Here is a 27,767-nt window from a genome sequence, read left to right on the forward strand (position 1 = left end):
AAATTCTATGGTGGCCAAGTCCCATTAACATTTAGTTGATCTGGGAATATGGGAAAAGAAGCAGAGGACGGGCACAGAAGTAGAATAGGAATGCTAGATATATTTAATAGAGCAGTAAGATGTAGGAAGTTGTCATAGGGTTGGGTGACCTTATACACGTAATAAAATAAACAAGTAAATAAATACTCACCATCAAAATAGTAAAAAGCTCCTCAACGTACACTCGTTCAGTTTGTATCAGTTCATGTATAACATGGCTAGAATGAAACCAAAGAGCATCACCAGATGTCTGCACAACAGTTCCACAAGCCAACAGCCAGACAAGACCAGCAGCTGAATCCAGCTTTGGGTAAAAGCCATAAAAGATTTTAGCCTTCATGCCTGCAGCCATGTTGGTGGGTTTTTTCATGGACCAAGAGTTCTTAAGCATTTTAACTAACCGACCAAAAGCACTTGCTCAAAGTTGGCTCGATCGTAGTAACCAGACCTAGCCTTTCTTTCCGGATCAAACACACGTGATGGAAAGGAGATAAACGGAAAAACAAACACACCTTTTCAATGCGTCTATGCTGTCTTCACTTTCGGTAATGTAGTACTGCAAGGAATTTCGTTTCTCTTGATAATTGTGCACTACTTCAATCTGGGGAGAACATATGGAGATAGAGACAACTGAGCAACTGGCTTGTTTTTAAGATCGGCTTTGCGTTATGCCCTCAGGGTGCTAGAATCCTGCCCCTAAGGGCTTGCAACCAACAATGCACGTGGGAGAGAAAGCAGAAAAAGAAAAGAAAAGAAAAGAAAAATTGAGAAGGATGAACCAGGAACCAATACCATCTATTTTTGAAAGAACAATAGTGAATCTGCACCAGTTCTACACTCGGTGTATATTTCCTTTCTGTAGAAGAATAGAAGCTTCCTGGTTTAAATTCACTACCATCTCATCAAGGCCAAAATCACAACTAGTTTAAATTGCAATCGTTGAAATGAGATTAAACTGTGATTTCCAGTTCTGACTCTTCGTATAAACCACAGGTTAGCTTAACAGCAGTTCCCAGTTCAGACATAATAACAAAACCTGATCAGTTTAAAGCAGGAATTCTCCCCAGCTCTATTTCATCCCCAGGAAAAGGAGATGAAAGAGTAGTGCTGAGATTGTGGCTTAACTTGGTTTATCTGTTGGTGGTTAAATTATACTTTATCCCTAAACGCATCTTAAGGATTGGTCTATGGGAAACAATATCTATGAACTGCACAGTCATTCTCTTAATGCTGAGAAGGGGGCCATATCCAAATAAGAGGGCAATATTAATAAGCTTGTGGAACTCCAGCATTGGGGAAAATGCCATGAAACCTTGTTGAGGAAAGGCAGAGGAAGAACTCAAACCCAGCCAGGTGGAGGTTTGGTGTCAGTGGGACAGAAAAGCAGGGAGCGTGCTAGTTAGCCCACCCAAAATCATCAGCCCGCCCCGCAAAATGTCGTGGCAGCTCCCACTGGCATTTCATTGGTTTTCAAATGGGTTGCCTACCTTGCGGGAGTTTTGAGATTTCCTTGAAGTTTTCTTGCCAGGCAGCGAGATATCAAAGGAAAATTTCAAACTGGAATTGAAATCCACACCTTGAACATAAAAATATAGAGCATTCCTCATTCAACTGCTCTCTTTCGGTGAAGGGGGGGGGTAACTTCGGCCACTGCAAGAGGGCAGGACGACCCCTCCCCCCCAGGGGAACATTTAAAGAAGCGGGGGAGTCACCCCAAAGAGGGGTGAATTAATTGAAGGTTTAAATAAAAAGGCCAGAAAAAAAATCAAACTATTTGAAATGAACGAACAAATATATGTATGTATGTGTGTGTGTGTGTGTCTATATCTATGTATCTCTATATATCTCCCCTTGGCAGAAATCCCTCCCTCCCTCCCTCCCTCCCTCCCTCCCTCCCTCCCTCTCATCTAGTCCTTGGTGCTCTCTGAGCTTGGTTGTTTGCTTGCAGACATTTTACTACCCAACTAGGTGACATCATCAGTGCTACAAAGGAGTGGGCCTTGCTCTCAGTTCATAGACCGTGGCATGCCCTGCCTGTGTTGGTGGGGGTGTTGTTCTCTCCTTGGTAGTTCCTTGATTAGGCTGTTGTTTACTGCTTGATTGTCTGAGTTGGTAGTTCCTTGATTAGAGTATTGTTTACTGTTTGATTGTTTATCTGGTGTTAATCCTGGTGTTAATTCCTGCTTATCTGGGTGTTGATTGCTGGCAAGGAGGTGTTCCCCTTTCAGCTTTTTTACTGTCTCTTTTGAATGGTGTAATTGTTGTTTGTGTGCCTGTTGATGGCTGACTTGTCTGAATGCCAAGCTTCCAGGAACTCCCTAGCATTTTTGGAGTTAGTTTGGTCTAGGATGCTGACAGTCTCCCAGTTGAAACTATTCTCTATTCTCTATCACCTCTCTCTCTCTTGATCTCCATCCATCCATCCAACCTCTTGGGAGAAATCTACGTGGTTTCTAAGAGTCAACACTGACTTGATGACCATCCATCTATCCATCCATTTTTCCAACCAATCTAATGTCTCTTCTGCAGTGGTAAGTGCAACAGAAGCCAGCAGTGACATTGATTGATTAAACAAACTTATATAGCTGCCCATCTAACAAAAGGAACTCTGAAGATTTGAAAATATTCTACATAGACAATATTAAGAGAGTTGACAATCTTGCAGGAGAGCTGCCAACCAAAATAGGACAATTAAGGACATGCACCCAGTGAACAGGAATAAATTCAACTTTACAAAGGGGGCTTTAAAGCTGACCCTAACGTAAGCTGACTTCAGGGTAATATGGATGAGATGCACCATGGAGAAGAGACACGTTCTGCTCATCCAGAATATGGAAATTTCCAGAGTGGGAGGTCTCTTCATTAACAAGCACAAGAATATTTACAGCCATTTGAAGGGAAGAAAAAAAACAGCAACTATGCATGGATAATTTATAAGAAGGCAAGCAAAATGTGGAGGATGTGACTACAAACAGTGGAAGGACATCTCTTAAAAGGCAAACCAACTTCACTTAACTTCAAACAGCTGTTGGGACAATGGGGTTGTGGCCTCACTGTTAAAGGGGTAGGAAAAAAATACACTGGAAATCTGGAGCCATCAATCCCTTGCAGAAGATCAGGAAGAGGGTGGAGCACGTGCATCTGGATCTGGTGCCTTAACCACTGGGCTACAGAAATTTGCTTTCCCAAAGGAAGGTGTGAGAAGATATAATCTGGAGCAGGGCTTTGTTCACAGAACTTTTGGCTGGGATTCAAGAGCTCGCAGAAGAGAAATGAAAGGGTAATGGTCTCCTTGGGATCAAGTCGGATTTGGGGGACTTGAGACTTCATAGACCAGGCCCATGTGGCTCTCTTGGCAACCAGATGGAAGTGATTTGCCACTGCCTATGTCTAGGGTCTTCTGATGGTCTCCCATCCAAGTACAAGCCAAGTCTGTCACTTCGGAGATCAACTAAGATGCTACTTAGCTGGGCAACAGAAACCTCATTGGGAAGGACTCTGTGGAAAGCAACGTTTTTCAAACTGGTGGCTTCCAGATGTGGGACTACAATGCCCACTATCCTCACCAAGCATGGTCCTTCACCTTGGCTGGAGATGGCTCATTTGGGACAGGGTTGTTTTTAGAAGGACAGAAGCTGAGCCTAACATGAAATTATCCACCTTGGCAATGAAATATTGAGGCCAATTTTGTATAATGGACAATGCCAGAACAGAGGTAGGAAGTCCCGCCATAACAGATCTCACCACTCCACCCTACTCCCTTTCCTAGATCTAATATCTATGAAATAAAAAAGACCCAGCACCTTTCATGGAACAAAAGGAGCAGCATCCAAATGTGATTGGTATCTATTTTGCAGTTATTTAAAGGCTGAAATATCAGGTATACAGTAGAGAGGAAGCACCTTGGATGTAGCAATGGGCAAAAGATGTAGGGAGAAAAACAGATGCAGAGGAGTGCAAACAGATATGAAGAGATGGTGTCTCATCTTCAAACTTTGCTGTTGCAAAAATAAAAAAGTTACAAATTAGGTCAGGATTAGGAGAGAGACAGGGATGTGGGGAGAGAGGAGGAAAGGCTAATGGGTGGAAATATTGCAGAAGACACAGAATTCAAGAATGGGACTGATGGGTCTCCAGGTTCCTCATGGTTTCCACTTCACTTCCATGTGGTGTGAAGGAAGCACTAGCAAACATGCTTCAGAAGAACTTCTAAGGTATTTTTTTTATTGCAAAAACAGCTTGGGGAATGGAGGAGCAAAGATGGGTGAGTGATGTCCCTGGCGCTTGCCAATACAGGCCCACCACACCGGGTGGATTCCCCTCTGTCTCCCACATGCAACCCTCAATCCCATTCCTATATCCCCAAGGCTCACTCATGAATATTTCTGGATGATGGAACTCAAATGCATGTTACCATGTTTGGGGGAAAACAGCGGAGATTTAGACCGGGGTGGGCATTCTGGCCGTGGGGCTACAAGCTGCACCGGGCGTGCTTGCTTGTCCGCAAGCTTTCTGAAGCAAGCCTGTCGGTTCTCAAACATACTGCGCACGTTCTCCAGCTTGATCTGGACCATCTGTATCCGGGCCTGTGGATCCCCCCAAAATAAGAATCTTATAAGCAACAATCACAACTGTTTTCCACATTTCATTAGGCCCAGTTCCTGGGTAGTTGAAGGCTGCTTGCAAGCAAGGCAGTTGACCCGTCTTTCCAAACCACAGGAGTTGTTGACATCACAGGTGTTGACCAATACGTGCCTTCCACCATTAACTTTTCTCTGGTTTGAAGTAGCTATCCTGAACGTTTGGGAGATGAGTTTCTCCTGCTTCACCAATGGATAGCAGAATGGGCTATGTGAGTTAGATAAAGCAAAACTGGGCAACATCTGAATGGGTGGGGGCTTCCTGACTCCCTGGAAGGTCACAGAAGACCATCTGGGGATGCTGGGACAGGGGCATGTTGAAGGTTTTTCAGCCCATCTGGGCTTATTTAGGGGTTGAAGAGTTGGCATATGAGCTGGATAGCTCTGAGGGGCAAGGGGACACCCTCAGCCCCCTCTCAAACTCAAAATGCTATTTGAAATGGTTGAACGTGGCCTATTTGCCCCCCCAACTTCATTGACACAGTACTAGGGGGCTGGGGAGCCACAAATGGGAAGCCAGGAGGCCCGGAGGACCCCCAGAGAAAGCAGGGGGTTTAAAATGAGCCTTCAAAATGTGACACCTGTTCTCTGCTTTTTGAGTTGTTCCACCCCTGGCTTCAGTTCTGGGGAAGGGGCTGTTTTCCTCTCTTTTGGTCACCAAGATGCAACTGAGATTTGTCTAAAGTGGACCTGAGATACAAAAATGTTGAAGTTGCTCCCTGTGGGGCTACCATGACCTCATATCAAGGCGAACAAGTTCAACATCCTTGGAATCTTCAACTGGTTGGGTCTTTCACCAAGAGTTGGGTGCTTTCAGTCTAACCTGAGGATGCTAATTTCTCCAGAGAAGGCAGCCAGCCAGCCTGCACCTGCATTTCATTTATGTAACAGTTACTGACCATGTTACCAGTCTGAGAATCCTCTTACACGTACCTTGAGCTCCGGCGTTAAGATGAGATGAACGTTAGAGGACAGAGCTTGGGGGTCTATGGTTAAATGCAGTGAATTGTTCTCAAGAAACTTCTCTATGTCCTGGAGAGCTTTCTGAGCACCTTCCCGGGACTGGCATTTATCCAGCGGCTGGTTGGCTAGAAGATACACACCTTCATCACAGCATTCCATGGCCTGGCAAGAGAGGCAAGATGGATAAACAAGGTCCACAAGTAGAATCAGAAACCCCCAAGCCATGATCACTTCTCTATCTGCAACTCCACCCTCTCCTACTGAGGAAGACAAGGATGGTTGAAGCAATGTCTTCGTGTATCTACTTTGTCGGACTACCTGCTGCAGAGAGGTGAGGAGGTCCAATGTTTGCTGGAGCCTGTTGTGTTTCCTTTTGATTTCCTCCAACAAGATGTCAGAATGGTGGCGCAATTCATTGCACTGTTGGCAAATCAAGTTGAGGGCATAATGGTGGTTGGCAGCCAGCTGGTGTCCGTGAAGAATCACCACTTGAGCCTTTCCTGTTAAATCCTTTTGAAGTCCAAGGGGGGAAAAATGGGATAGAGTTATGTCAAAATCATGAGGTAGTGTTACTTCCCATAACTTTCAACTCTTCCTTTCCCGATTCCATTTCTGTCACCTCTCATGCTGTAAGACTTTGCAACCTTCATTCTCTCCATCTGAACACAGATTGCTTTAACCTTTGGATGGCGTTTTGCCTGAAGGTTGCAATGTGGTCTCCAAACTGCTCTACTGGGGCAGTTGGACCTTCCCAAGATTGCCCTGTCAAATTCCCAGGAGTCAAATTCAATTCCTAGACCCGCAGTTTCTTGGCCACAAGACCGAAGAGGTTTGTCACTATCTTTCCCTGGGACAGTTTTTCCAACTTCCCAGTGAAGCCAACTGCTCTGAGATTGTCCAGTGGTCTCCAGTTCAAGTGCCAACCAGGTTGGACCCTGCAGAGCTTCTGAGATCCACCAGGATTGGCTAAATGTGTTTCCAGTCAAATCATCCAAAATGAATGGATCATTTTTCCCCCAGAAGAAAACTAAATGAGGTCCAGAAGATTAGCTTAACCCTTTAAAATAGGATTCCCACCAAGTTCATGAAAATCCACCTCCCACTGGCCCTCTCCACTTGCACTCCAGAATACCCCTCTCCCAACTTTTGGGGACTCCTAAGATAATACTAAGCAAAGAGCATCCTTTGTCAACCGCAGGGAGAGGCTGGACCAGATTCAGAGGTCTGTTTTCCATGGCGATGGGATTCACCTGTGCTGTTTTCTCCAAGTTATCCAGCTCAGAAAGCCTTTGCTTCACTTGAGAGATATTTTCTCCAGTGTCCGACAATTCCCGTTGCTGGGCCGTTAAGAATTCCAGGGCTTTACTGAGCTGAAAAGAGAGAATCTTTTCTTTCAAAGGAAAACAAAAACAAAAACAGAGGGTGGCATAATTTATTTAGAACAGGCACAAGCAGCCTGTGGCTCTGACGCTGCTTGAGAACCCAGATCCTTCTTCCCCTTTTCGTTTTGGTGAGATCTAGTGCCTCCCACCTCCATCCTATGTCTCTTTTCATCATTATCATCTAAAAAAGAAAGAAAAAGAGGAGGGAGGGGGGAAAGGCAAAAAATTTGGACCCACCCCACTGGGTTATCACTGGGCCCCTTGCCATCTTCCAGTGCCAAAATAATTCATTTTTAAAATGTGCCCCCCCCATATGAAAACTAGCTAGAAAGCTAATTTCTCTCGTCCTCTCTGCGGAATCATTAGAAACTATCCCACGGAACTTCTTAGAAAGGCCAAGGTCGCTTCTCGTTCTTCTCACCTCTTGAAAATGTTGCTCAAATTTCCACAGCTGTAGATACTGCTCCATCTTCAGCTGATGTTTCTCCCAGAATCCATCAAAAGCTATTTCCATCTCGTGGAGTTGGGTGAGTAAACTTCCCTCGCAGGAGCAAACAAAGTCAGTCACTTGGTGGATCTGTGCCTGTTCCTCAGTGCCTTCTGTCCTGTATCTACCCAGAGGACTCAAAGGGATTTACTCACAGCTAAATCTAGCATGGAACCCATCCAGAGAGTCCAGCTTGGCCTTGATATCAACCAGCTTTGAGATGACATAGCCTTGAGATTTATGGCCCTCTTAAGTGAAAACAGTTTGACAATTTATCTAAAGTTTTACAAGAATCTGGGCAGAACTGCTGGTTCATAGAAAACTGCTAAAATAACAGCCATGTTGATTTGATTTGATTTGATTTGATTTCTAAAGCCGTCCATCTCAGCAAGTGACTCTGGGCAGCTTACAACAATAAAACTATAAAACAATTAAAACAATTACAATTAAAACAGTTAAAATATAAAATAAATACAAAATAAATATATATGGCTGCCAAGTGAGCAATGCATGGATGTTAATACAACCAAGAGACGGGACCATCCACACGCTCGAGGCCCCTGGCCCGGGCACAAAACCAGGTCTTCACGGCCTTATGAAAGGCCAGCAGGGTCAGGGACATCCTAATTTCTGGAGGGAGGATGTTCCAGAGGGCAGGCACTATGGAGGAGAAGGCACACCTTCTAGTTCCCACCAACCGACACTCCCTGGCTGATGGGACCCGCAGCATACCCACCCTGCTAGATCGAATTGGACAGGCAGAAACAACTGGGAGAAGGCAGTCCTTTAGGTAACCAGGCCCCAAGCCATGGAGTGCTTTAAAGATGACAACCAGCACCTTGAATTGCACCCAGAAGCACACCAGCAACCAATCCAGCTCACGTAGCAGTGGTGTTACATGAGTCGAGTACCTGACATCATTTACAGTACACCCCCTTATATTAAGAAGAAGCAAAGAAGTGGTATTTTCCATTATTTCTGGCCCATCTCTTTCCCGGATCTCCAGCAAAGATCACCCACCTACCACTCCACAGTTCACCTATTATTCTAGATCCTTTTACTTGGTGTTTGAAGGAGCTGAACTGCACGGCCATGCTTGGCTCCTAGCCTTAACTTAACAAACACAAACTGGACAGAGGCCAGGAAGGCATGGTGAGAACAAGAACGAATCTTTTGTCAGCAGAGAAGGGCCATGAAATCTTTACTCTTGGCCATTTACAGGGACCTATGAATTCAAGAGTGTTTAAGCCTCTTTTAGCACATGCTCGCCTTAGTCTTCTGTGGCAGATTATATCTCCTAAAAATGACTTCTCTGGGTCAGACAATGTTCACCTGAACATTGCTTTGGGAGGCTCTGCCTGAATTTCTAGTTACCCAGCCTAAAACTGAGCTTCAGGCTCATGACACCCACCGATGAACAGTCTCCCAGTCGCCTGATCTCTCTTGTTGATGCTCCTTTCCCAGATCTTCCAGGTCTGGATCTTCTAAACTACACAGCAACATCTTCCCTTCTTTGGTTACTGTGGTGATGTCTTCCTGCAAGAGATAGCAAAGCTGTTCTGATCCAGATGTCCCCAACCACCATGATGTTTGTTCTATGAGGGACAGCTAGGCCACTTCTGACAGATTTCATGACAAAACAGACTGCTCAAACATCACCTCTTCCTGTGGGAACACAACCTAAACAGATCCAACTTCTTTGGATTCATCCCTTGCTCATGTTTCCTCTCCTTTGCTCTATTCTCCTACCCTTGATGCATAGCTTGTAAGCTTCTCACAGGGAGGGACCTTCTAATCTTTGTGGATTCTGCAAGGGACGTTTATCTTGAGGATGTCAATAAAATAAATAGATCATTTAAGAGAAGCTCACATCCAATTCAAGACATCTTAAAAAGCACAGGCTTCATTGTTTAGATCAATCAGAATAGTATTAAAACAACTGGGTGGTCTCTAGAAGAGGTTCATAAAGGTATTGAAGGGGTTAGAGGTGAAGATCCCATGAAAGTTGGACTTGGGTATATGTCTGAAAGGATATTAACATGGAATGATGAGGTAACACTTGTCCTCTGTTGCCAAAGATCCACACTGACCCAGTTTATCAAGAATGGCACTTTTGATTAAATATTAGAATACTTTAAACTGTGGAGCAGATTTCCTTGAAGGTGGCAGGTGCCCTTTCAGCTCACAGATTCTAGGAATTGCTCTGAAGAATTATTGCAAGGGACCTGCCAGATATTTTCCTCCTTGTCTTCTTCTGAACATCCAACTTGGTGGCTTTCAGCCAGTAAACTATGGTTTTGCTTTTGCAGGATGTGGAAACCCTGCCATTACATTTGGTAAACCATGCTTTATGGGTTGGCATGTTCTGAAAGCCCAACTCCCCCAGCCTCACTCAACAAACTAGGGTTAAGAGAGCCAGGGTTTACCATGACTTATGAACTGAACTCATGACTGAGGCTGGTGAATTTAATACAGCAACACAAGGGAAGCAAGGAAATGGGTACCATGTCTTTCAACTTGCCTTTAGCTGATAGTATTTCTCTGTCCGCAGGGCCAGGATGTGCTCAATGGAATATGTTTCATCCGGGAGTTGAGTTTCAGCCAACTCCATGCCAAAAGACTGCAGCATCTGAGCCGTTTCCTTCACTGTGAGTGCAAAGCTTTCTATCGCCTAGCAAGCAAACATTTCTGGTTTAGGCATTTATTCAGTAAAATCGAATGAGGTTCCCCCTGAGATCCCAATGGCTCCCCACCCTACTGGTGGTTCGAAGGGGCTCAAAGACCTGGCCCTTCTCCCAGGCCTTTAGCAAGGGTGAGGAGTGAAGCCCCTTGGATTGTGTAGGTCTGCGTCTTCTTCTTCTTTTTAATCCTTGCCTAGTTCCTGATGTCTTTGTGATCTTTTATTCGTTATTTTTGTTTCTGACTGGATTTTTTTTAGAAACATTTGTTACTTGTGAGATGCCCAGAGTCATTGGGAGTTGGGTGGCATAGAAATTTAATAAATAAATACAGCTCTTTGGGTTAGATTTCTGATGGGACTCCCTGTTTCCAGAAAGTTTCTTGGGATGCAGCTAAGAGCGAAAGAACACCTGATGTGAGAGCAAGTTCAAATCCTGGCATCTTCCCCTCAAGTCCCAAAGGATTTTGGTTTCCAGACAATAAGGAACATTTCTTATCTGATAAGTAGGCAGGACTACCTTGATAAATACCACCTCCACCAGTTAGATTTTAGGAGATATTAAAAACCGAACTGCTCAAGAAGGCTGTGGACAACTGAATGCAGTCACCTAAATTGTTTTTTTTTCTCCTTGGTGTTTTTCTTGGTTTTTGTTCGAACCTACATTTTTGAGGTTCTTTTGGACTGTTTGCTTTGATTATAACATGGATGCTTCTTTATTAATTACTGGTGATTTTAACCTGCCAAGGGTAGACTGACCACAGCAGGTTAAAATCAAATGAAAGAGATAAGAAAAAAAAAGTGTTTACAAGGAAGACGTGTCCTCCCCAGAGAGATTCATATTAGGCTTATTTCATTCAATTTATATCATGCATTTCCACAGGGAACCCAAGATGGCACAGAGAATACCCCATCTTCATGTTAATCCCACCCTGTTGAGCTTCCAAGCTTGATCTGAACTCAGGTCTCTCTTGATCCTAGTTCAACATCTTAGTCATGAAATCACTAGCAAAAATGGAAGGAAGAAACTCAGATTAAAAAGGCCAACAAATGAAATCAGCATGAAATTCTAAAATATCTGTTGATCTAATCTAATCTAATCTATTCTAATCTACTTTTTAAAAAAAGAGAGGCACATTTTTATACACACAGAGTTTGGTCACATCCTTCAATCCCACCCAGGAGCGGACACAGCTGTCTCAGAGGGTAAACTCATAAACCCAGGATGTTGGTAAAGAAATATTAACATCATAGACTAAAAAGGGATGATGTACCGTCCTGAAGATGACCCATTCACTGTGGCAGTACTCCAAAGTGCCTCCGAATTCAGGTGTCAACTGTTTTTCATCGATGTATGTCAATAACTCACTGACTGAGCTCAGCATTACAACCTAAAGTGGGGGAGGGAGGAGAAAAGGCAATCACTGTTGCTTGTTCTAATGAAGTCCATTTTCCCATGTTATTCCCTGTGACCCTCTATGGAAGCGAAAGTTGGACTTTGAAGAAGCAGGAAAGGAAGAGTATTGACATTTTCAACTTTGGTGTTGGAGAAGACTCCTGAGAATACTGTGGACAGCCAGGAAAACAGACCAATGGCTCTTCAAACAAATCAACCCAGATTTCTCACACAAGGCCAAATGGCCAGGCTCATATTGTCCTACTTTGCACACATGAGGCAAAGACCTAGCTCTCTGGAGAAGGCTCTGATGCTGGGAAAGGGGGAAGGAAAGAGAAGAGGACAAGCAGCAGCAAGGTGGATGGACTCAGTTACAGAAGTGCTGAGTGCATTGTTGGAAGAACTGAAGGACAGATCATCATGGAGGTTTATCTAAGCAACCGCAAGAGTCAACACTGACTTGATGGCACATAGTCATCATCAATCAGAAAATTCAAAAGAAATCACTGAGCTGGCAAAGTTTGAGCTATAAGCTCACACATTACAAACCAGGCTCCAATTCTGTTTCCATCAAGGCCCTGAGGTGTGGCAGTCTCAGCCACAGAAAGGATCGTAACTAAATTCTGCTTCTGTTTCCTTCCTCTTTCTCTTGTGCAAGAGAAGACATCTTTGGCTAAGGACGTCTCAAGCTTCATACAATTCATATGCATAATGCTGAATGAAGTGCAGGGGGAGCAACATCTGTCCTTGAAAATATTGCACATAGCCTCCACCTTTACTGCATCCATCACAATTAAAAATGGCATGATCAGAAATAGCCCTAAGACCCCCCACCTTGCATAGATTAAAGTCACCGAATTCCAAAGTTGCAGCATTAATGCACTTCAAAGCAACAGGGGTCTTACCGGCAGTTTGAGAAGGAAATCCTCCTGGCGAAACCGGAAGCCAATGTCGGTAAAAGTGCGCTGAAAAAACCCGGTGGGGCGCAGAACCATCACGAGGTGGAGACTGCCAGGAAAAGAGGTCTGGAATTAGAAATGAAGACAAATTAATGTTATTCTTCCCCATAATAGCCAAATCCCAAATACAGAGGGAATTTTCTACCATCGGAACAAATGTTTTCACAAACTAGCAGCATCGTCCTGTCCTTTAATTCTTAGCCACCAATGACTTTTCTGCAGGACACAGTGAAAGGCTGGTGATTGAGACATAGAAAAAAAACTTAAGAAAACTTTTTTTTCCCAGCAAGGTTTTAAACGCTGGCTTTGTCCCTCTCGTGAGCACTTTTGCAAAGGGATGCTAATGATCACGAATTAAAGTTTCACACCATTTGCAATTGATATTGTACCCCAGTGTGGGATCTCACACCTGAAATCCAGACGGAAACACACTTTTTTCCTTTCGCCTGCTGGGCCTAAATATTTCAGCCCTTCTGTAATGAAACAAAACACTGTTTGACTCATCTGTTGTTTGAATTCTGCTTTCTAGCAATGTTTTACTTCCGTACTGTTTGTGGAACGCCACTTTGATCCCGCAGGCTGCGTTGACAGTGAACAGAAAAGGCAAGAACAAGGATGAACAAAGTCCCCTGTTTTTCCCAAGATGCAAGAAATCTACTCCTGGGTTAGTGGAACATGCAAATAACGGTGTGGAACCAATCAACCCACCAGATGTGGCCAAACCACAACTCCCAATAGCCCCAGCCAGCACATTCAGTGATAGCAGATGATGGGAGTTGTAGTTCAACAACCTCTGGAGGACCGTCCTCTCACTCCAAAGTGGATCAGCAGAACCCCATGGGGAAGAAAAAGTTTTAAAAGTGCCTCTTCCCAGGCAGTGTATCCCTTTTAAAAAGACAAGAACCGTCATACTGAATTGCATCTAGAAATTAACAGGCAGTAGAAAGAATGATTTGGAATTCAGGATAACTTTTCCTGCCCCAAACTCTACTTCTTGGGCCCTCTCTCGAGGGAATCAGCAGTGATGGTCTGCCACATGCTTTTGGGGTGTAGCAAATGCTCCCGGCAGCCACCCATCTGCCATTTTTCCAAGCTTAATCAGGCTACAATAATCAACCGGATCTTGATACAGACACTTTTTTTTTTAGATGCTCTTTACCCACCACTGACTGGTCTCTTCCATGCCCAAAGACATAATTGCAACTTGAAATCCAGTCCTGCCCAGGAGCAGAAGAGAGAGCTACATCCAGTATTTCTCAACCTCAGCAGCTTTAAGATGCTGGCTGGGGAATTCTGGGAGTTGAAGTCCACGCATCTTAAAGTTGCCAAGGTTGAGAAACTCTGCTACATCCCTTGGGGCTCCTTTGCAGTGCAAAGTGCTAAAGATTCAGTGCTATACTCACAATACCTACTGCATGCCCATCCTAGCCTTTTCTGCAAGGGGGAATTATGCTGTTCAACCTTCACAACAACCCTATGAGGAAGGCTAGACTGAGAACTCAACTGATTTGGTACTGCAGGGTTTTAAAACCCTCATCTGCAAAGCCCAATCTCTTGTCCCATCATACCTGATGCCTTCCAGATTATGTGGGTCAGCGGCTGCCATCCTCCCCAACCAGACTGATTCAGGAGACCATTCCAGCCAGCTGCAAGGTTCTCAAGACCAAGACTCATCTTCTTGATGAGCCACAGCCAGGCTTTTAGAACAAAAATTAAATGCGCCCAAGCTAATGGACAAAGCCACACTGGTTCTAAAGGAGAAAGGATTCAGTCGCTGGGATTCCTGTAACCCCCTCTGTCTCTTCTCAAGAAACCTTGCTCATGAGAATTTAGATGCAGTTTTAGGCTGCCAAAGTTATGCACCGGGTATGGGCAGACGTGGCTGTGGCGGCTGAGGATGATGGGAGTTAGGAAGGCGCCCATGACACAGTTCTGGATCACCTTGATTCATCAGCACACCATGCCTGGACCACTTAGCTATCTGGTACCTGCAACCGCTCATGTGATGCAAGGGGTTGTCCATGGTACCAACGCCAAATGGTGAGAGGCTCTGTAGCACTCCTTTTGATGGTCTGAAAATGATCTACAAACTTTTAAAATAAAGCCATAAATACATACATACATACATTCAGAGAAACTCAATTAAACCTGCATGGGGAAATTAGAGTGCTCCAAGCTCGCCTGTGAATTATCAATTCATAATTCGTCGATGATACACGGCATTAGAATGTATTGTACCGACTGTGGTGAGAAAGGGAGTTTGGTAGGTAGGCATTCCAGCAGCACGTGATCTCGCTCACTGGCCGTGCACCGCCAGCCCCATCTCGCCCCCCAAACGCACCACACTCCCGAGGGCTATTTTTAAGGAGGCCTAAAATAATGAATGAATGCAAATGAATTGCCAACGTGTCCAATTTCAGCCAGTGGGAATTCTGCCAGTTGGCTCTTTCAGTCGCTTGCAGCATGGGAGAAAACAGGCAAACTCAGCCAGCTGCCTTCATCAGTAATTATTCTTTCTTTCTTTCTTTCTTTCTTTCTTTCTTTCTTTCTCTTTCTTTTTTTCTTTCTTTCTTTCTCTCTCTCTCTCTCTCTCTCTCTCCCTTCCTTCCTTCCTTCCTTCCTTTCTCTCTCTTTCTTCCCCCCTCCCTCCCTCCCTTCCTTTTTCTTGCCTGCCTGCCTGCCTTTCTTTCTCTCTCCCCCTCCCTTCTTTTTCTTTGCAAGATGGAGATGGGCCTGAGAGCCAAAGAGAATTCAGTACAGTACCAGTTTCACTTCTACATAAGCACACCTCAGTGCAGGCTAAACAAAATTTTCAAAAGCAGCCTCCAAAATCATTTTTTCTTTCTTTCTTTCTTTCTTTCCTTCCTTCCTTCCTTCCTTCCTTCCTTCCTTCCTTCCTTCCTTCGAGAAACCAATTTCTTCAAGCATGGGGGAAAAAAAAACCCACAGAAAAATTAGGTTTATTCCTAGTACATAATAAACCCAATTGGAACATATTATAGGCAACCTCCTATTTTAGCAGCTTAAAAAGCCTGGCCTGGTTTTTAAAGGACTCTTCCCTCCTCCCCCCAGAAGGCCTTGAAAAGGAGGAAGCATTTCTGAGCCATTTATCTCCATCACCATTCAAGGACTGAGGATATATATGTATTATATATATATATGTATATGTATATGTATATGTATATATATATATATATATATATATATGTATTATATATATATATATATATATATATATATATATATATATATATATACACATACACACAAATAATACACGCACACACAGTAAAAAGATTCCAAACGCATCCATGTTTTGCAGGCGATCAAGAATAAAAGGAGGAACAAGAAAGGGAGAGAGAGAGAAATATTTCCAACATGCCATGTTCAAACTTGGATGCCAACCTCACTATATCAGCACTGACAAGCATTTGAATAATTAGGAGGCGAAAAAAGGCCAGCTTGGAGGAGCCTTTGCTATTGGCCCCTTCCCGCCTGCTTTCTAAGTACCACATCCAGCCTTTTGTCCTGGAAGATGCCCAGCCAGGATTCCTGCAGCTGCATCAAGGCAGCCCTTGGGCTTCAAATCTGCTTTGCAAAATAATAATAATAATATATATATTTTTAAAAGCCTGCAGGCTTACCGCATTTCTTCGGCACCACATCATGCCTCCTGGAGGACCTGCCTCAGCCATCTCCCCCACAGCAGCCCACGTACTGTGGCGGGTGGACCTATCTTGCCCGGGGGTCAATGCGGCATTGCTGGAAGTGGAGCCTGGGCATCCGGTCTCCCAGAAACAAGCCGGCTCTTCCCCTTGGCTCCTGCACCGGCAGCCCAGGGCAACCACCCGGCTTCCTAGGATTTCACCCGAGGAGACCTATTCCCATAATCTGCTGCTCTTCAATTCAAAACTGCCCAGGGATAATCCGATCCCTTAGACTGGCTAAAGCAGAGCCAGCATATGTGCCAAGAAAAGAGGAATGGCTGTTGGCAGAGCTACCGGTAAAAGAGAGGACAAAAAAAGGCAGGGGGAAAAAAAAACCAGAGAGGGAGAGAAAGAGAGACACTTGGTGGCCAAGAACAGCTGTGTATTTTTAAGGTGGAATGCAGAAGTTCCGAGGTCCCTTTTCTCTCTGGACAGTGTTTTGCTCCCAGAAGCTAACCAGGTTCAGAGCATTATTATAGCTCTAGAAGCCTCCTCTCCAGAATTGGAAAAATACCCCCTTCTGAATGTTTTCTGGACTGGTAAAAAGCACACGCCATTGATGGCTGGTGGCTACTAGTTACGGCATTTTTTGGAGGGGGGCACAGAACTGCATGAGAGATCATTTGGCAACTTCAAATATAGCCATGGAAGGAGGAGGAGGAGGAGGAGGAGGAGGAGGAGGAGGAAGTAGGCAGCAGCTGTGGTTGATTGGAAGAATTTGGAGTAAACAGCTGGAGATGGGAAAAAAGAATTCCTAGGAGAGAAGGGGTAGGTCTTTTGCCAGCCACAACAATCCTCTTGAATTCAGTCCAGAAGTGAACTGGCATTCATCTTGAACTGCATTTGATCATTTGTGATGCTTTGTCCATCCTTAAAGAGGTGCCCGATCTTTAGGGCGGCCAACTTTTCAACCTATCTGGGTTCCTGTGCCCTTGAGAGTCTCTGATCCGCAGTTCTTATTAACAGGATCTAGCATTTGTCTCCATGCCCTTGAAAAGGTCACATTTGCTACCCACTTTTGGGAGATTGAGGCACTATTAAAAAGCACAAGAAAATGAAAATGTGGTCCTTGTTTTCCACCCACCCCACAGCGTCCTTTCTTGCTCCACTACCGTTGCATCCTTGGAGACTCATCAGAGATCTATCCATGCGTTGCATCAAGCTTCTGATTGCAAATAGCAATCTAACATGGCTCAACCCATTTTGGAATCATTTGAGAGATGTGGCCCACATCGTTGGGCCCATTTTATTTTATTGGCCCTGGTCCCAAAATCTCAGCCACTTCCTGCTTTGCTCTTGAGCAGTAGCCCTGCTGTAGAGTTAAGATTTTGCACTAAACTTGTTTTTTTTTTTTCAAAATATCTATGAGTTACTCTACTACTAACTCTTCCAACTCAACCTGAGAGTAAGAACTACAGAAGCCAGGTTCAGTCTGTAGCTTCTCCAGTTTAAAATGTGGCAATACAAAATGGGGGGAGACCCCCTCTTTCATCCAAAGCTTGGAAAGTGGCAACTGGTTATACTTAGGACTTACTGCTATTCTTTGGAGAGCCATCTTGACTGACGTCCATGTATCTAACCTTCTGTCCAGAATGAGGATAAATTTGCTGTCCGGTCCATGATGGCTAGAACGTAAGGGGGGAAAAAAGGGTTGATAGCACAGAGGTAACACTGCAGGGATCCAATTCACCCTGAAATGCAAAATCAGAACGGGCCACCTTTTTTTTTTTCTTCATTAAAAAAAAAAAAACCTACTTCGGGGGCAAACAGCATTTTCATTGCAATAGAATCCTAAAGCAGTGATTCCCAACCTTGGCAACTTCCAGGTGTGTGAACTTCAACTCCCAGAATTCTCATCAATGGCCATGCTGGCTGGGGAATTCTGGGAGATGAAGTCCACCCATCTGAAAGTAGTTGAGGTTGAGAGACACCGCTCTAAGGGCAGAAGACTAAGTTTACTCACTTCCAAGCAATTTTTAAAAACCTGTTTTTTTTCTTGAAGCCTTTTCAAGTAATTGCCCTAGAGAACATTTCTTCTCCGGCCGTTAAAAAGTCATACATAAATTAAAAAATACTGACATCTGGGATTCCAGTCTTGGTCTGGAGGAAAAATCCCTACCGGTGATTGATGAAACTTATAATCTCAAAACACAAACTGAACTTTCCTTTTTCAATTAATTACTTGGGAAGAAAAGATACAAGGCTCTTAAATTTGGCCCTTGAGCATGTAATTTCTATATTTGATATATCAGGACTGTGAAATTACTTTCTAGATATGTTGGGTGTTTGTTCCCTTGGAATAAGCTGGGCTTTTCCTAACTTTGTGCTGACACATTGTTTATGTTTCAGACCCATGCAAATTAAACACACAATGTGTGCATTTTTTTTTAATTACTAACACATTGGCTAAATAAATTAATGATCAAAACACCTGCTGCCGCTTCACCGTCAGAATTCTGTGCCTTTTGTTGCATTCTCTTTAATTCTCAGGTGGATAAACACAATCCTGAGTTTTGTTTTTCAATGACGACCTTCCTTGCCAAGTTTCTAGACCTCAGTGCACCTGGTGAGGCAAACTCTGTTACATTAGGGGCTGGGTTAAGGAATGGCCTTTTATCACTGAATCTTCTGAATCAGGCAAACCTATTCTCTACAGAAAAATGTCCAGGTTGCTGTAAGAGTCACGTGGAATGTCAAAAGCAGAACGGATGGACAAGCACAAATCTGAGATCGTCTGCATGCCAACTTGGCCTCTGGCATAGCTGCCCCTCTGCTGCAACCTTTAAAATGTGTTGTCTGCTTGTTCAAGACTGCAATTTATGACCACCGAATGCAAAAACTTTCCTGTTGCATCCAAGTTGCTTGTGATGGAACACACCCTCCACCTATACATGGAAATGACCTGGGGAGACAGAGGGAAGAGCCGCAGACTGGGCAACAGTGGTTGGAGAAGAGGCAGCTGGGCCCGCAGAAGGGACGGGGGCATGGTGAATGTCTTGGAAGGGACCCCCCTCTCAGTTTCTTGGGCTGTAGAGGCGAGGGGGGAGAGATGCACCTTCAGACTTGCAAGATTCTGTTAATGTAACCTTACGATAAAGTAGCAATGGTTCATTTGAGCATGCTTCTTCTCTGGACTACCTCGCAAGGCTGACATCAACCTTGCAAGTCTGAAGTTGCATCTCTTGCCCCTCACCTTTGCAACCCAAGAAACTGGGAGGGGGGGTCCCTTCCAAGACGTTCGCCACGCCCCCGTTGGTTCTGGGGGCTCAGCTGCCTTTTCTCCCACCATTGCCCAGTCTGCGGACTTCCTCCTGTCTCCCAAGGTCATTCCCAAGACCATTACACCACCCTCCTCCTGTTTAACTTCACAGCTACCTTGCTAGGTAGGTTAGGTGGGAAAATTGTGACTGAGAACTACACAGAGAAAATGAATCGGGCCTCAAGCCTATTCAGCAAGATGAGATATCCTTTCCTGGGGGACATCGCCACGTTTGGAAGATGTACCCAGACCAGAACGCGAAGGCAACGGATTAGCTTGGTATGCACCCAGCCTTAACTCTAAGGCAGTGTTTCTCAACCTCAGCAACCTTAAGACTTCAAGCATGGCTGGCTGGGGAATTCTGGGAGTTGAAGTTCACGTATCTTAAAGTTGCTGAGGTTGAGAAACCCTGCTCTAAGGCAAGATTTGTACCTTGGAATCCATGTGAGGTAGGTTAAAACTTTTGTTACCACCTCCTCGGGGACTTGGCTGAAGCTGGGATTTTCAGGAAACGTGACAATCCATTCCTTGTCTTTTCCTCTCCCACCTAGGCAGAAAAGCGAAAAAGGGCATCAAAGCTATTCACTAAACCACATTCTATAGTTCCCCACCCCGCCCCCAGCTTCTGACACCTTCCTTCCATCCCAAGAGGAGACCTCAGCAGGGAATCCATGCCTTTCAGAAGCTTTCCCTGAGGTGGGCAGCCTACAATGGGGGATGGAAATCTGGCCTCCCCGGCTGATGCATCTCCTGCCACCTCCCGCAACCAAGTCAGCTCAACATCACCACCCAAATCCCTGTATATATTAGATCTCAAGCATCTGGAGAACAAGGCAGAAAAAGAGATGCCATTTATTTATTTATTTATTTATTTATTTCAGGGGAAGGAGGAAACTTCTGAGAAATGGAAGGCAGCTTTGGGCACAGGATGATTGAGAACCATAAGAAGGTAGGCAGCAGAGGGCTTGAAGCTTCAACTTGCAGCCTCTGGAGAACCACCCAGGACAGGGTCATCTGGTTGGACTTCTTCCCATTCTTGGAAGTGCATTCTTCTACTTCCAAAGCTGCATTGACCAGTCTTATGCTGCACTGATTCTGCACTGACTGCTCTTATGGCCAGTCCTCCTCTCCCAAGAGAGACTTCACAATGGGCGACAAGAAGAAAGCTGACCCCACTCACCAGAAAGAAATGCAATTCCCTTTATCGGGTCTGCGGCAAACTCCCTGGCCGGCGATGGGAAAGCTGATTCTAGCAAAGAAAACAATGCAAAGGGTGGGAATGAACTGGCTGCGCAGCTCACCATCCTGACGTCAGAGTCCTGGGTTCTCCCTTTTGGCAATTCTGGGATCTCGTCCTCACAAGCAACAGCCTGCCCCTGATTTCTTAATCAGTTGGATGCAGTTGAGCCTCCTCCTCCTCTTTCCTCCTGCATCCTCTCTCCTTAAGCACAGCGAAGCATCTTCCAAGCCCCTCCTGATGAGCCCCTTGGCTTCTTTAGTAAAGGGTTGTGAGTCTGGGGATGTGGGAGGGGGCCTTAATAGGGTCCGTGAGGTCCCTTTGGCTGCCCTTGAAACCTTCCTGCCATTTGGAGGTGGGGGTAGGCAAAAAGATGGAACTTATGGCCTAAACTCCCCCACCACATTTAAGAAAACAGCCACTCTTGCCTACTTGTGAGATGGCCTTCAGCCCACCTCCCTAATGTTATGGGCAGGTCTTGGCTTCCTAGAGATTGTCCCCCTCTGCTCTTCTTTCTTTCAACCTCCCTTTCTTCCCCTTCTTTCCTTCTGTTCCTAACCCTTCTTCTTTATTTTACTGCATTCCTATTTTACCGCATATCTATTTTATCAGATGTTTTATCTTCTTCTACTGTATTTTATTCAAGCCTCCCCTTCTTCCAGTTCTTACATTTTCATTTTTTTTAGGTTTTATATGACTATTATATTGTCTGCCTTGAATTTTGTCATCAGTTCTGAGCTTTTCATTTACTTTGCTGGTTGTTCACCATCATTAAATAAATCTGAACTTGAATTTGAATTTGAATTCAGTCCCGTGTCTGCTCAGCCCCTACCTTCAACCTCCTTGTCTCTGGATATCCTTAGCCTTCCTGAACCCCTCAAACATTTCTCCATTCACCTCCATTCACCCGTTCCCTCTCCCCCCCTCCCGAATATTCCCAAAGAAGCTGCACATTCCATGACATCACATCAATTCAGCCAATCAGCACCAGAGACCCGGTGATGGCCATCCCAATCCAATGTACAGTCTTCATTCCAAGTCTGTGATCTTAAAACTTTCAATGACTTGCACGGGGAATCAACTTTTTTACATGGACCCCTGTAATTTCTCAATTAAAATTGCCATGAGCTGCCATTATTACCTAGTGAGGTCGAGCAATCATTATAATATTGTCCAAAGATGATTTCCAGGGCATGGCACCCAGCCACCATTTCCAAACACAAAACTTCTTTTGATGGATGCATGGAACAGCATGCCATATCAATGCTCTTCAGCCTAACTGGAAAACAAATCAAAAGGCAGGGCTTTCCCTGCAGGGCTGATGGAAGACAATATGGCTTTAAATATTGCGCACAAAAGCAATATTATGATCTTTTGAAAACCCTGGAAAAGAGTGAACAAGCTGCGGTCTGTATACCAAGAGACTTTCCAGGTCAAGATTCCGTTCTAGAGTTGATCAAAGGCCCCTCTGTTTTGATGGACTGCATCCCCAAAGGCAGGCTGAATCACTGCAGTTTTCAAATTATCCTCTGGAACTTCTTTCCATGATAGTTTCTTCATCTGAGTTGCTGGTAGACATGGCTGGGGCATTTGCAAGAATGCACAGGGTGTACCTATGCACTGTTCATTTAAAATCAGTGAGCCCCCAACCCACCCAGAAAAGGGGTTGATGTCAATGGGTGCCATCGCACATTCTAGTCCAAGCCTTACACATCACCTGTGCAAGCCAACAATGGACTGTAAATATCTTTGGAGAAGCCCAAAAGCAAGTCTTGTGGTCCTCCAGATATTGCAGAACATGATTCCCAGCATCCCTCTTCTTAGCCAAGCTGCTTGGGGCTGCTGGGATTTGTAGTTTAGCAACATTATACTGAAACAGAACAGGGCCCATGAGTGCAATCTGACTCCTCTTTCAGACCATCAATGTGTTAAGACAGGAGATCTAATACATTTTTGAGGCAGTTTTCTTAAAGTGTGTGTGGTCCAAGGATTCCTAGGGGGCTCCCCCAAGTCCCTCTCAGGGGTTAGCAAAATCAAAAAAAAAAAAAAATTGCCAGATGTCGAATGATATTTTCCAAAATTTAAAACAATGCCACACTCCTCTCATTATTATTATTAATTTGTTAAAAAAGAGGTTCTTGTCATGAAAACTATTTTATTTATGTTAATATCTAATGGGTTAAACATTATTATTTTTACATGATTCAATAAATGAACACTCTACGAATTTGTCAATTTTAATTTTTAATGTGGTAACTACTGATAAGTATAACCCATACAAGCCAAAACTCTCTTGGGGTCCTCCATAATTTTTAAAAGGGGGTCCTGAGAGCAAAAAGTTTAAGAAACATGGTTTTAAGGGGCAGAAACCTGAGTCTGGCTTGTTGTCTGCAAGCTAGTATAAGAACAAGTTTGCAGAAGACCACGGGGTCTGATACAGCCTCGAGTCAGAATCATCTTTGAGTGAGACGGCGGGGACAAAAGTCAAAATATAAATAAATAAAATAAATAAAATTTTCTTTTAAGAAGGAAGGGCAGGGCAGGGCAGGTGATATGACCTTTTCCACGCTCTCAGCACAGGCTACCCACCATCTGTAAACAGGAAGCATACAAGGCATCTGTTTAGTTGACTGTACGGTTCTTCGCCCTTCCTGATACCAATCAATTGGCCTTTGCTGAGTACAGATTGATAAAACACACAGAAGGCCACCCTGAGCAATGCCAAGAGGCTGTCTTGGAAACTCGGGGGGGGGGGGGAAGGCTTAAGGAGATTGGTGTTGCACACACATGGCTTGTTTGTACAGGCGAAATACAGTGATGAACTCAAGTCTCCACAAATCACTGAGATGGACCCCTAAGCTTTCTTTCCATGTAGCATCTGTGACAACCCAGATAGTAATCATGGATGAAAAAGAAGCCAGATGTCTATGCCAATTTGCTCAGGGACATTCCTTGCCTCATGACATGTCTCTATGCTATCACAGGGTCTAGGTTAGGGTCCATTTCATTAACACTCCAATGGCCGCCTACGTAATACATCTCCTGGACAGAGGATGGGTAAATTTGCATTCACAGATCCAGTCCAGGGTTGCAGGAAGGAATATTTCAGGCCTTCTTAGAAATCCTGGGGATTTCTGGGTTCTACCAGGAGAAACGGCTCCTGTCTAAGATAAGGTCAGAACAGCAGAGAGATGATCTTATTTTCCATCCCTTCTGAATCCAGCATAAAATGGGTGCAACATCGGATTTGTTTGTTTGCAAGTCTATTTCCTGTCTTTCCTTCCTTGGAAGAGTAACCAAACTGAAGTGAGGAGGAGTACAACTGATCAGAGTTCATTGTTAATAAGCCACCTTATAGATTCTTTCCACTCCCGGCTTGTCGGTAGGGCAAGCATCTCGGAATAGAAAAACATAGAAAGCCACCCAGAGTCGACTGGAGTTTGGCAGCATCCAGATTGAAAGAATGAATAAATACATTTTTAAAAAGAGTCTTTTTGAGACTCCCAGTGCTACTCGCTCATTTTTATCCACCAGCTCAGAACACATGGAAAAGAAATCCCACTGTGCACATTTAATTATCCATTTTCTGAATGAAAAGCTCCACCCCTTGCAATATTCACACACCCAACACAAAGTCTAGATGGCCAGCCTAGGTTTGAGTTCCTGATCAATCGAGGCAGGGCACCCACTTTGCATGGAATGTTATTCTGTGGGAGAGCTTCAAGTTTGTATTCACTTTTATACTTTCCAACAAAACTTAACCAGTCCCAGCTTGGCTCAAACCGGGCATAAGCTGAAACCTTGCACCCCTTCGTATACAGGGGTAGGACAAGATATAGAAACCCAACAGCTACCTACAGATAGTTCTCACTTAACAACCGCTCATTTAGTGATGGTTCGGACTTAAGGCAGTGCTGAAAAAAACAACTTATGGCCAGTCCTCACACTTATGACCATTGCAGCGTTCCCACAGTCATGTGATCACAATTTGGGCACTCGGCAACTGGTTCGCATTTATGGCCATCACAGCATCCCGTGGTCACATGATCACCATTTTTGACCTTCCTGGCCAGCTTCTGGCAAGCAAAATCAATGGGGAACCGCATGATTCACTTAACGACCACATGGTTTGCTTAATGCCTGTGGTGATTTGCTTAACAACTGCTCCAAAAAAGGTCGTAAAATAGGGTCTGATTTGCTTAATGACCGCTTCACTTAGCAACCAAAATTCCGGTCTCAATTGTGGTCGTTAAGAGAGGACTACCTGTACCAATATAAATGAAGGCTACATCATCATCCTGGTAACAATATGGTGAGACAATTGCCTTGAAATAGGGGTTCCCCTTCCATTGGAAGGTGGGAGATGCTGAGCAGCTGCAAATTTTTGATCATGACACTGTGCCTTTGTAAGCAGACTCAAGTCTCTTTAAAACCCAGAATACGTCACTATCCAGTAATCCCCAAGTGGTTTACTGGATGCTACTATTAAGCGAAGCCAACATATGTATACCCATTAAGCTTGCAGGCCTCGAGACCCTTGTCTGCCCAGAAAAATACACAGAACTGCGGGGTAAATCATTAATCTTCAAGGTTCTCCTTTTAAAACTGCAAACCAATCTTAAGGCAAATTCATCACTGGAATTCTTAAATTAGCAGCTCTGGGCTGCCAAACAGGATTTGTAATTAAATCGCCCTCCCTTCTCCCCATTTCTCTAATCCTCTAATGGGTTTTCAAATTAAGGAGGAAGTGTTTTAATTACATCGAGTCAAACTGGATTTTCATGAGTTGCAAAGATGAGCTCTTCTTTTGGGTGAAAGAAAGAAAAACCTTGAACCGCCATGCGGTTGACGAAGAAGTTGCTGGAAGATTGTCACGTTGATGGGAAAATGCTGTGGGTTAAGTTCTGTTTTTTGGGCATTTGAAACAGAGAATTCAAATTAAACAAAACATCTGGACCTGTCTTTTAGCTTCTGCAGCAGGACCCACTACTGTTTAGGGTTCCAGCTAGGACCTGTTCTAATTTGAATTTTCAGCCCCTCCACTACCCGCCAAAAACTAAATCTCCATTCTGGGCCAACAAAACAAATCCTGTCCTCGTTTTGGATTCTTCCCTTAGATTTGTACACCTAAATATTGTTTCACGCTTCTGCAGATCTCGGGGTTCCCCTCAAAATGACAGATGCCCCCTCTATTGTTCAGATGGTGCATCTTTGGTTGACTCCAAGGTTCCTAAAAACCATGATCAGCTGGACCAGACACACCCTTTCGCCTAGAGGACAAAACGCCTACCCTTTTATCACACCCTTGCGGATTAAAGACGAAAACGCACCCCAAGAATAAATAATCTGCACTAAGTCATCTCCGCTATCAATCTTCCCGGGGTGTTTCCTCCTTGGTGGGAGGAGATTTTCCATCTCTTCAGGCCAAGATGGAGCAAATCCAAAGCAGAATGTTCATTTGAGAGGGGGGAAAAATGAGGGGTAAAAGATGGCAGGGAAGCTGCGAACCGCGTGTGGGAGAAAAATAAAATGATATAAGAACCTAGCTGAGGGTTGAAAAGCTGGGCCAGCTGCAAGCCCTCGGGATGTGCAACTTCTTTTAGGCCACGTTGGGCTCTTGAGTGTGCCAAGGATCCGAACTGTTAAATTATTTGTGTTTAAATTAAACAATCCCTAAATCAAACACCGCTGTGATGACCCTTCTTTGCTTAGGGAATCATGTTTCCTTTCTGCCACCTCCAAATCTGATGCTCTGGGGTATGGAATTGCACCCAGCATTTTGGAGGGCATAGATGTCCTTAAATCTTCAGGTTGCACCCCCCCCCCTTCTAGCTGAAGGAGAAAGGCAGGCATGATGCAATTTTGGGGAAACACCCCGGTTTCATTTGGAAATTGGGCAGAACTGTATGCAATTGCGGGGGCTCCTGGAATGATTTGCTCCGAAGTGAATTATTTCCCACCGACCAAATGTTTGGAAATCCAGTTCCTATTCTGAGATATCTAATCGTATGGGAGAAATGTGGGCAGGGAGATGAAGACTTTCGCGCCCTTCGCTGCCTGCACAGACAGCCCCTATACATGGAGGTTCTATCCCATTTGCTTTTCCTCCTGGCGAAACCGAGCTGCGCCCAGCAGCCGAGCCAGACACACAATTAGGAGAACGAGAGCGCCAGAATTCGGAAAGCGCTTGAAAAAGACAAAAGGAAATCAGATTTAAGCACTGCAAAAACTTTTATGAAATATTTGTAAGCATGCACCATGCTTCGTAGTGACAGAAGCAAGGATTCTGACATAGCATTCCTTATGTGCTATTCATCTGGCATTAATGCAGGACTTTAGTTTAGCACTAAATCTGATGCTCTGTTGCTAGAGGAAACTTGCACACTCAACTCCCTGCAGGCAGAAAACTAGAAAGTCAAGGAGAATTGTCCTGACCCAGCCATGCTATTTATTATTATTGTTGTTGTTGTTTTGTTGTTGTTGTTGTTGCATGCATGCAGGGAGAAGTGTGTTTTGCAACCCGGAACCTCCTATAACACCCACTGAGAACCACAAATTTCACTAGTTCCGTTTTCTGCATGCCTTTCCGAACAAGCCTGATTCTGCTTAGAAAGAAGGTCGACTGACACAGACAAAGCTCAGCCCACCTTCTTAGCCCAGAATGCTGCTTTGGATTAATTACCTTTAGGAAATGGAGAGGAATATTTTGTTTATTCCCCAGTCTAGGATCAACTAGGTTCTTTCCCTGCAAATCTAACCGGATGGATAACGCTGTAGATGCAGAGATGAATTATAGCAAAACTGTGAAGGAAAAAAGTAAAAGAAGCAAAAAAAAAAAAGAGGAGGGGGAACATCTCCCCATCAGGATTGTTGAAAGAAAGGGACGACCCCCCACCCCAGTCCATAACTCAGGCAAAGGGAGCACCTGATGTTAAGGGAAAAACTGGAGTTTGATCAGAGGGTTTGCAGCTAGCCCCTTCTGGGCCAAAGCTGGCTGTTTGCTGACATCCCTGAGGGGAAG

At 44.4% G+C, this 27,767-nt stretch overlaps 2 protein-coding genes across 5 annotated transcripts in view; one reads left to right on the forward strand and one right to left on the reverse strand.

Moving 5' to 3' along the window:
* LOC134504489 (coagulation factor IX-like) overlaps positions 1-27,767 on the forward strand; it is a 164,366-nt gene that overhangs the window by 27,509 nt on the left and 109,090 nt on the right. The gene's annotated exons all lie outside the window — the stretch shown is intronic.
* Positions 1-27,767, reverse strand: part of MCF2 (MCF.2 cell line derived transforming sequence) — a 44,565-nt gene that overhangs the window by 15,977 nt on the left and 821 nt on the right. For 3 of the 4 annotated variants that reach the window (XR_010068650.1, XM_063313733.1, XM_063313732.1), the window contains exons 2-16: positions 20,690-20,758; positions 19,942-20,056; positions 17,785-17,875; positions 12,490-12,609; positions 11,463-11,579; positions 10,029-10,182; positions 8,923-9,043; positions 7,446-7,560; positions 6,893-7,012; positions 5,961-6,152; positions 5,613-5,804; positions 4,454-4,625; positions 1,527-1,615; positions 552-640; positions 191-257 (exon numbers count right to left, since the gene is read on the reverse strand). Coding sequence is in view for 3 of the 4 variants with exons in the window: in XM_063313733.1 (XP_063169803.1) it covers positions 191-257; positions 552-640; positions 1,527-1,615; positions 4,454-4,625; positions 5,613-5,804; positions 5,961-6,152; positions 6,893-7,012; positions 7,446-7,560; positions 8,923-9,043; positions 10,029-10,182; positions 11,463-11,579; positions 12,490-12,609; positions 17,785-17,875; positions 19,942-20,056; positions 20,690-20,758 (1,823 nt within the window). In the remaining variant the exon portion in view is untranslated. Of the gene's footprint in view, positions 1-190; positions 258-551; positions 641-1,526; positions 1,616-4,453; positions 4,626-5,612; positions 5,805-5,960; positions 6,153-6,892; positions 7,013-7,445; positions 7,561-8,922; positions 9,044-10,028; positions 10,183-11,462; positions 11,580-12,489; positions 12,610-16,187; positions 16,370-17,784; positions 17,876-19,941; positions 20,057-20,689; positions 20,759-27,767 lie in introns of those variants that run through there. The other variant, XM_063313734.1, reaches the window with a different exon arrangement.

Source organism: Candoia aspera, chromosome 12 (genome assembly GCF_035149785.1).
Source record: "Candoia aspera isolate rCanAsp1 chromosome 12, rCanAsp1.hap2, whole genome shotgun sequence".
In the NCBI taxonomy this organism is placed as follows: domain Eukaryota; kingdom Metazoa; phylum Chordata; class Lepidosauria; order Squamata; family Boidae; genus Candoia; species Candoia aspera.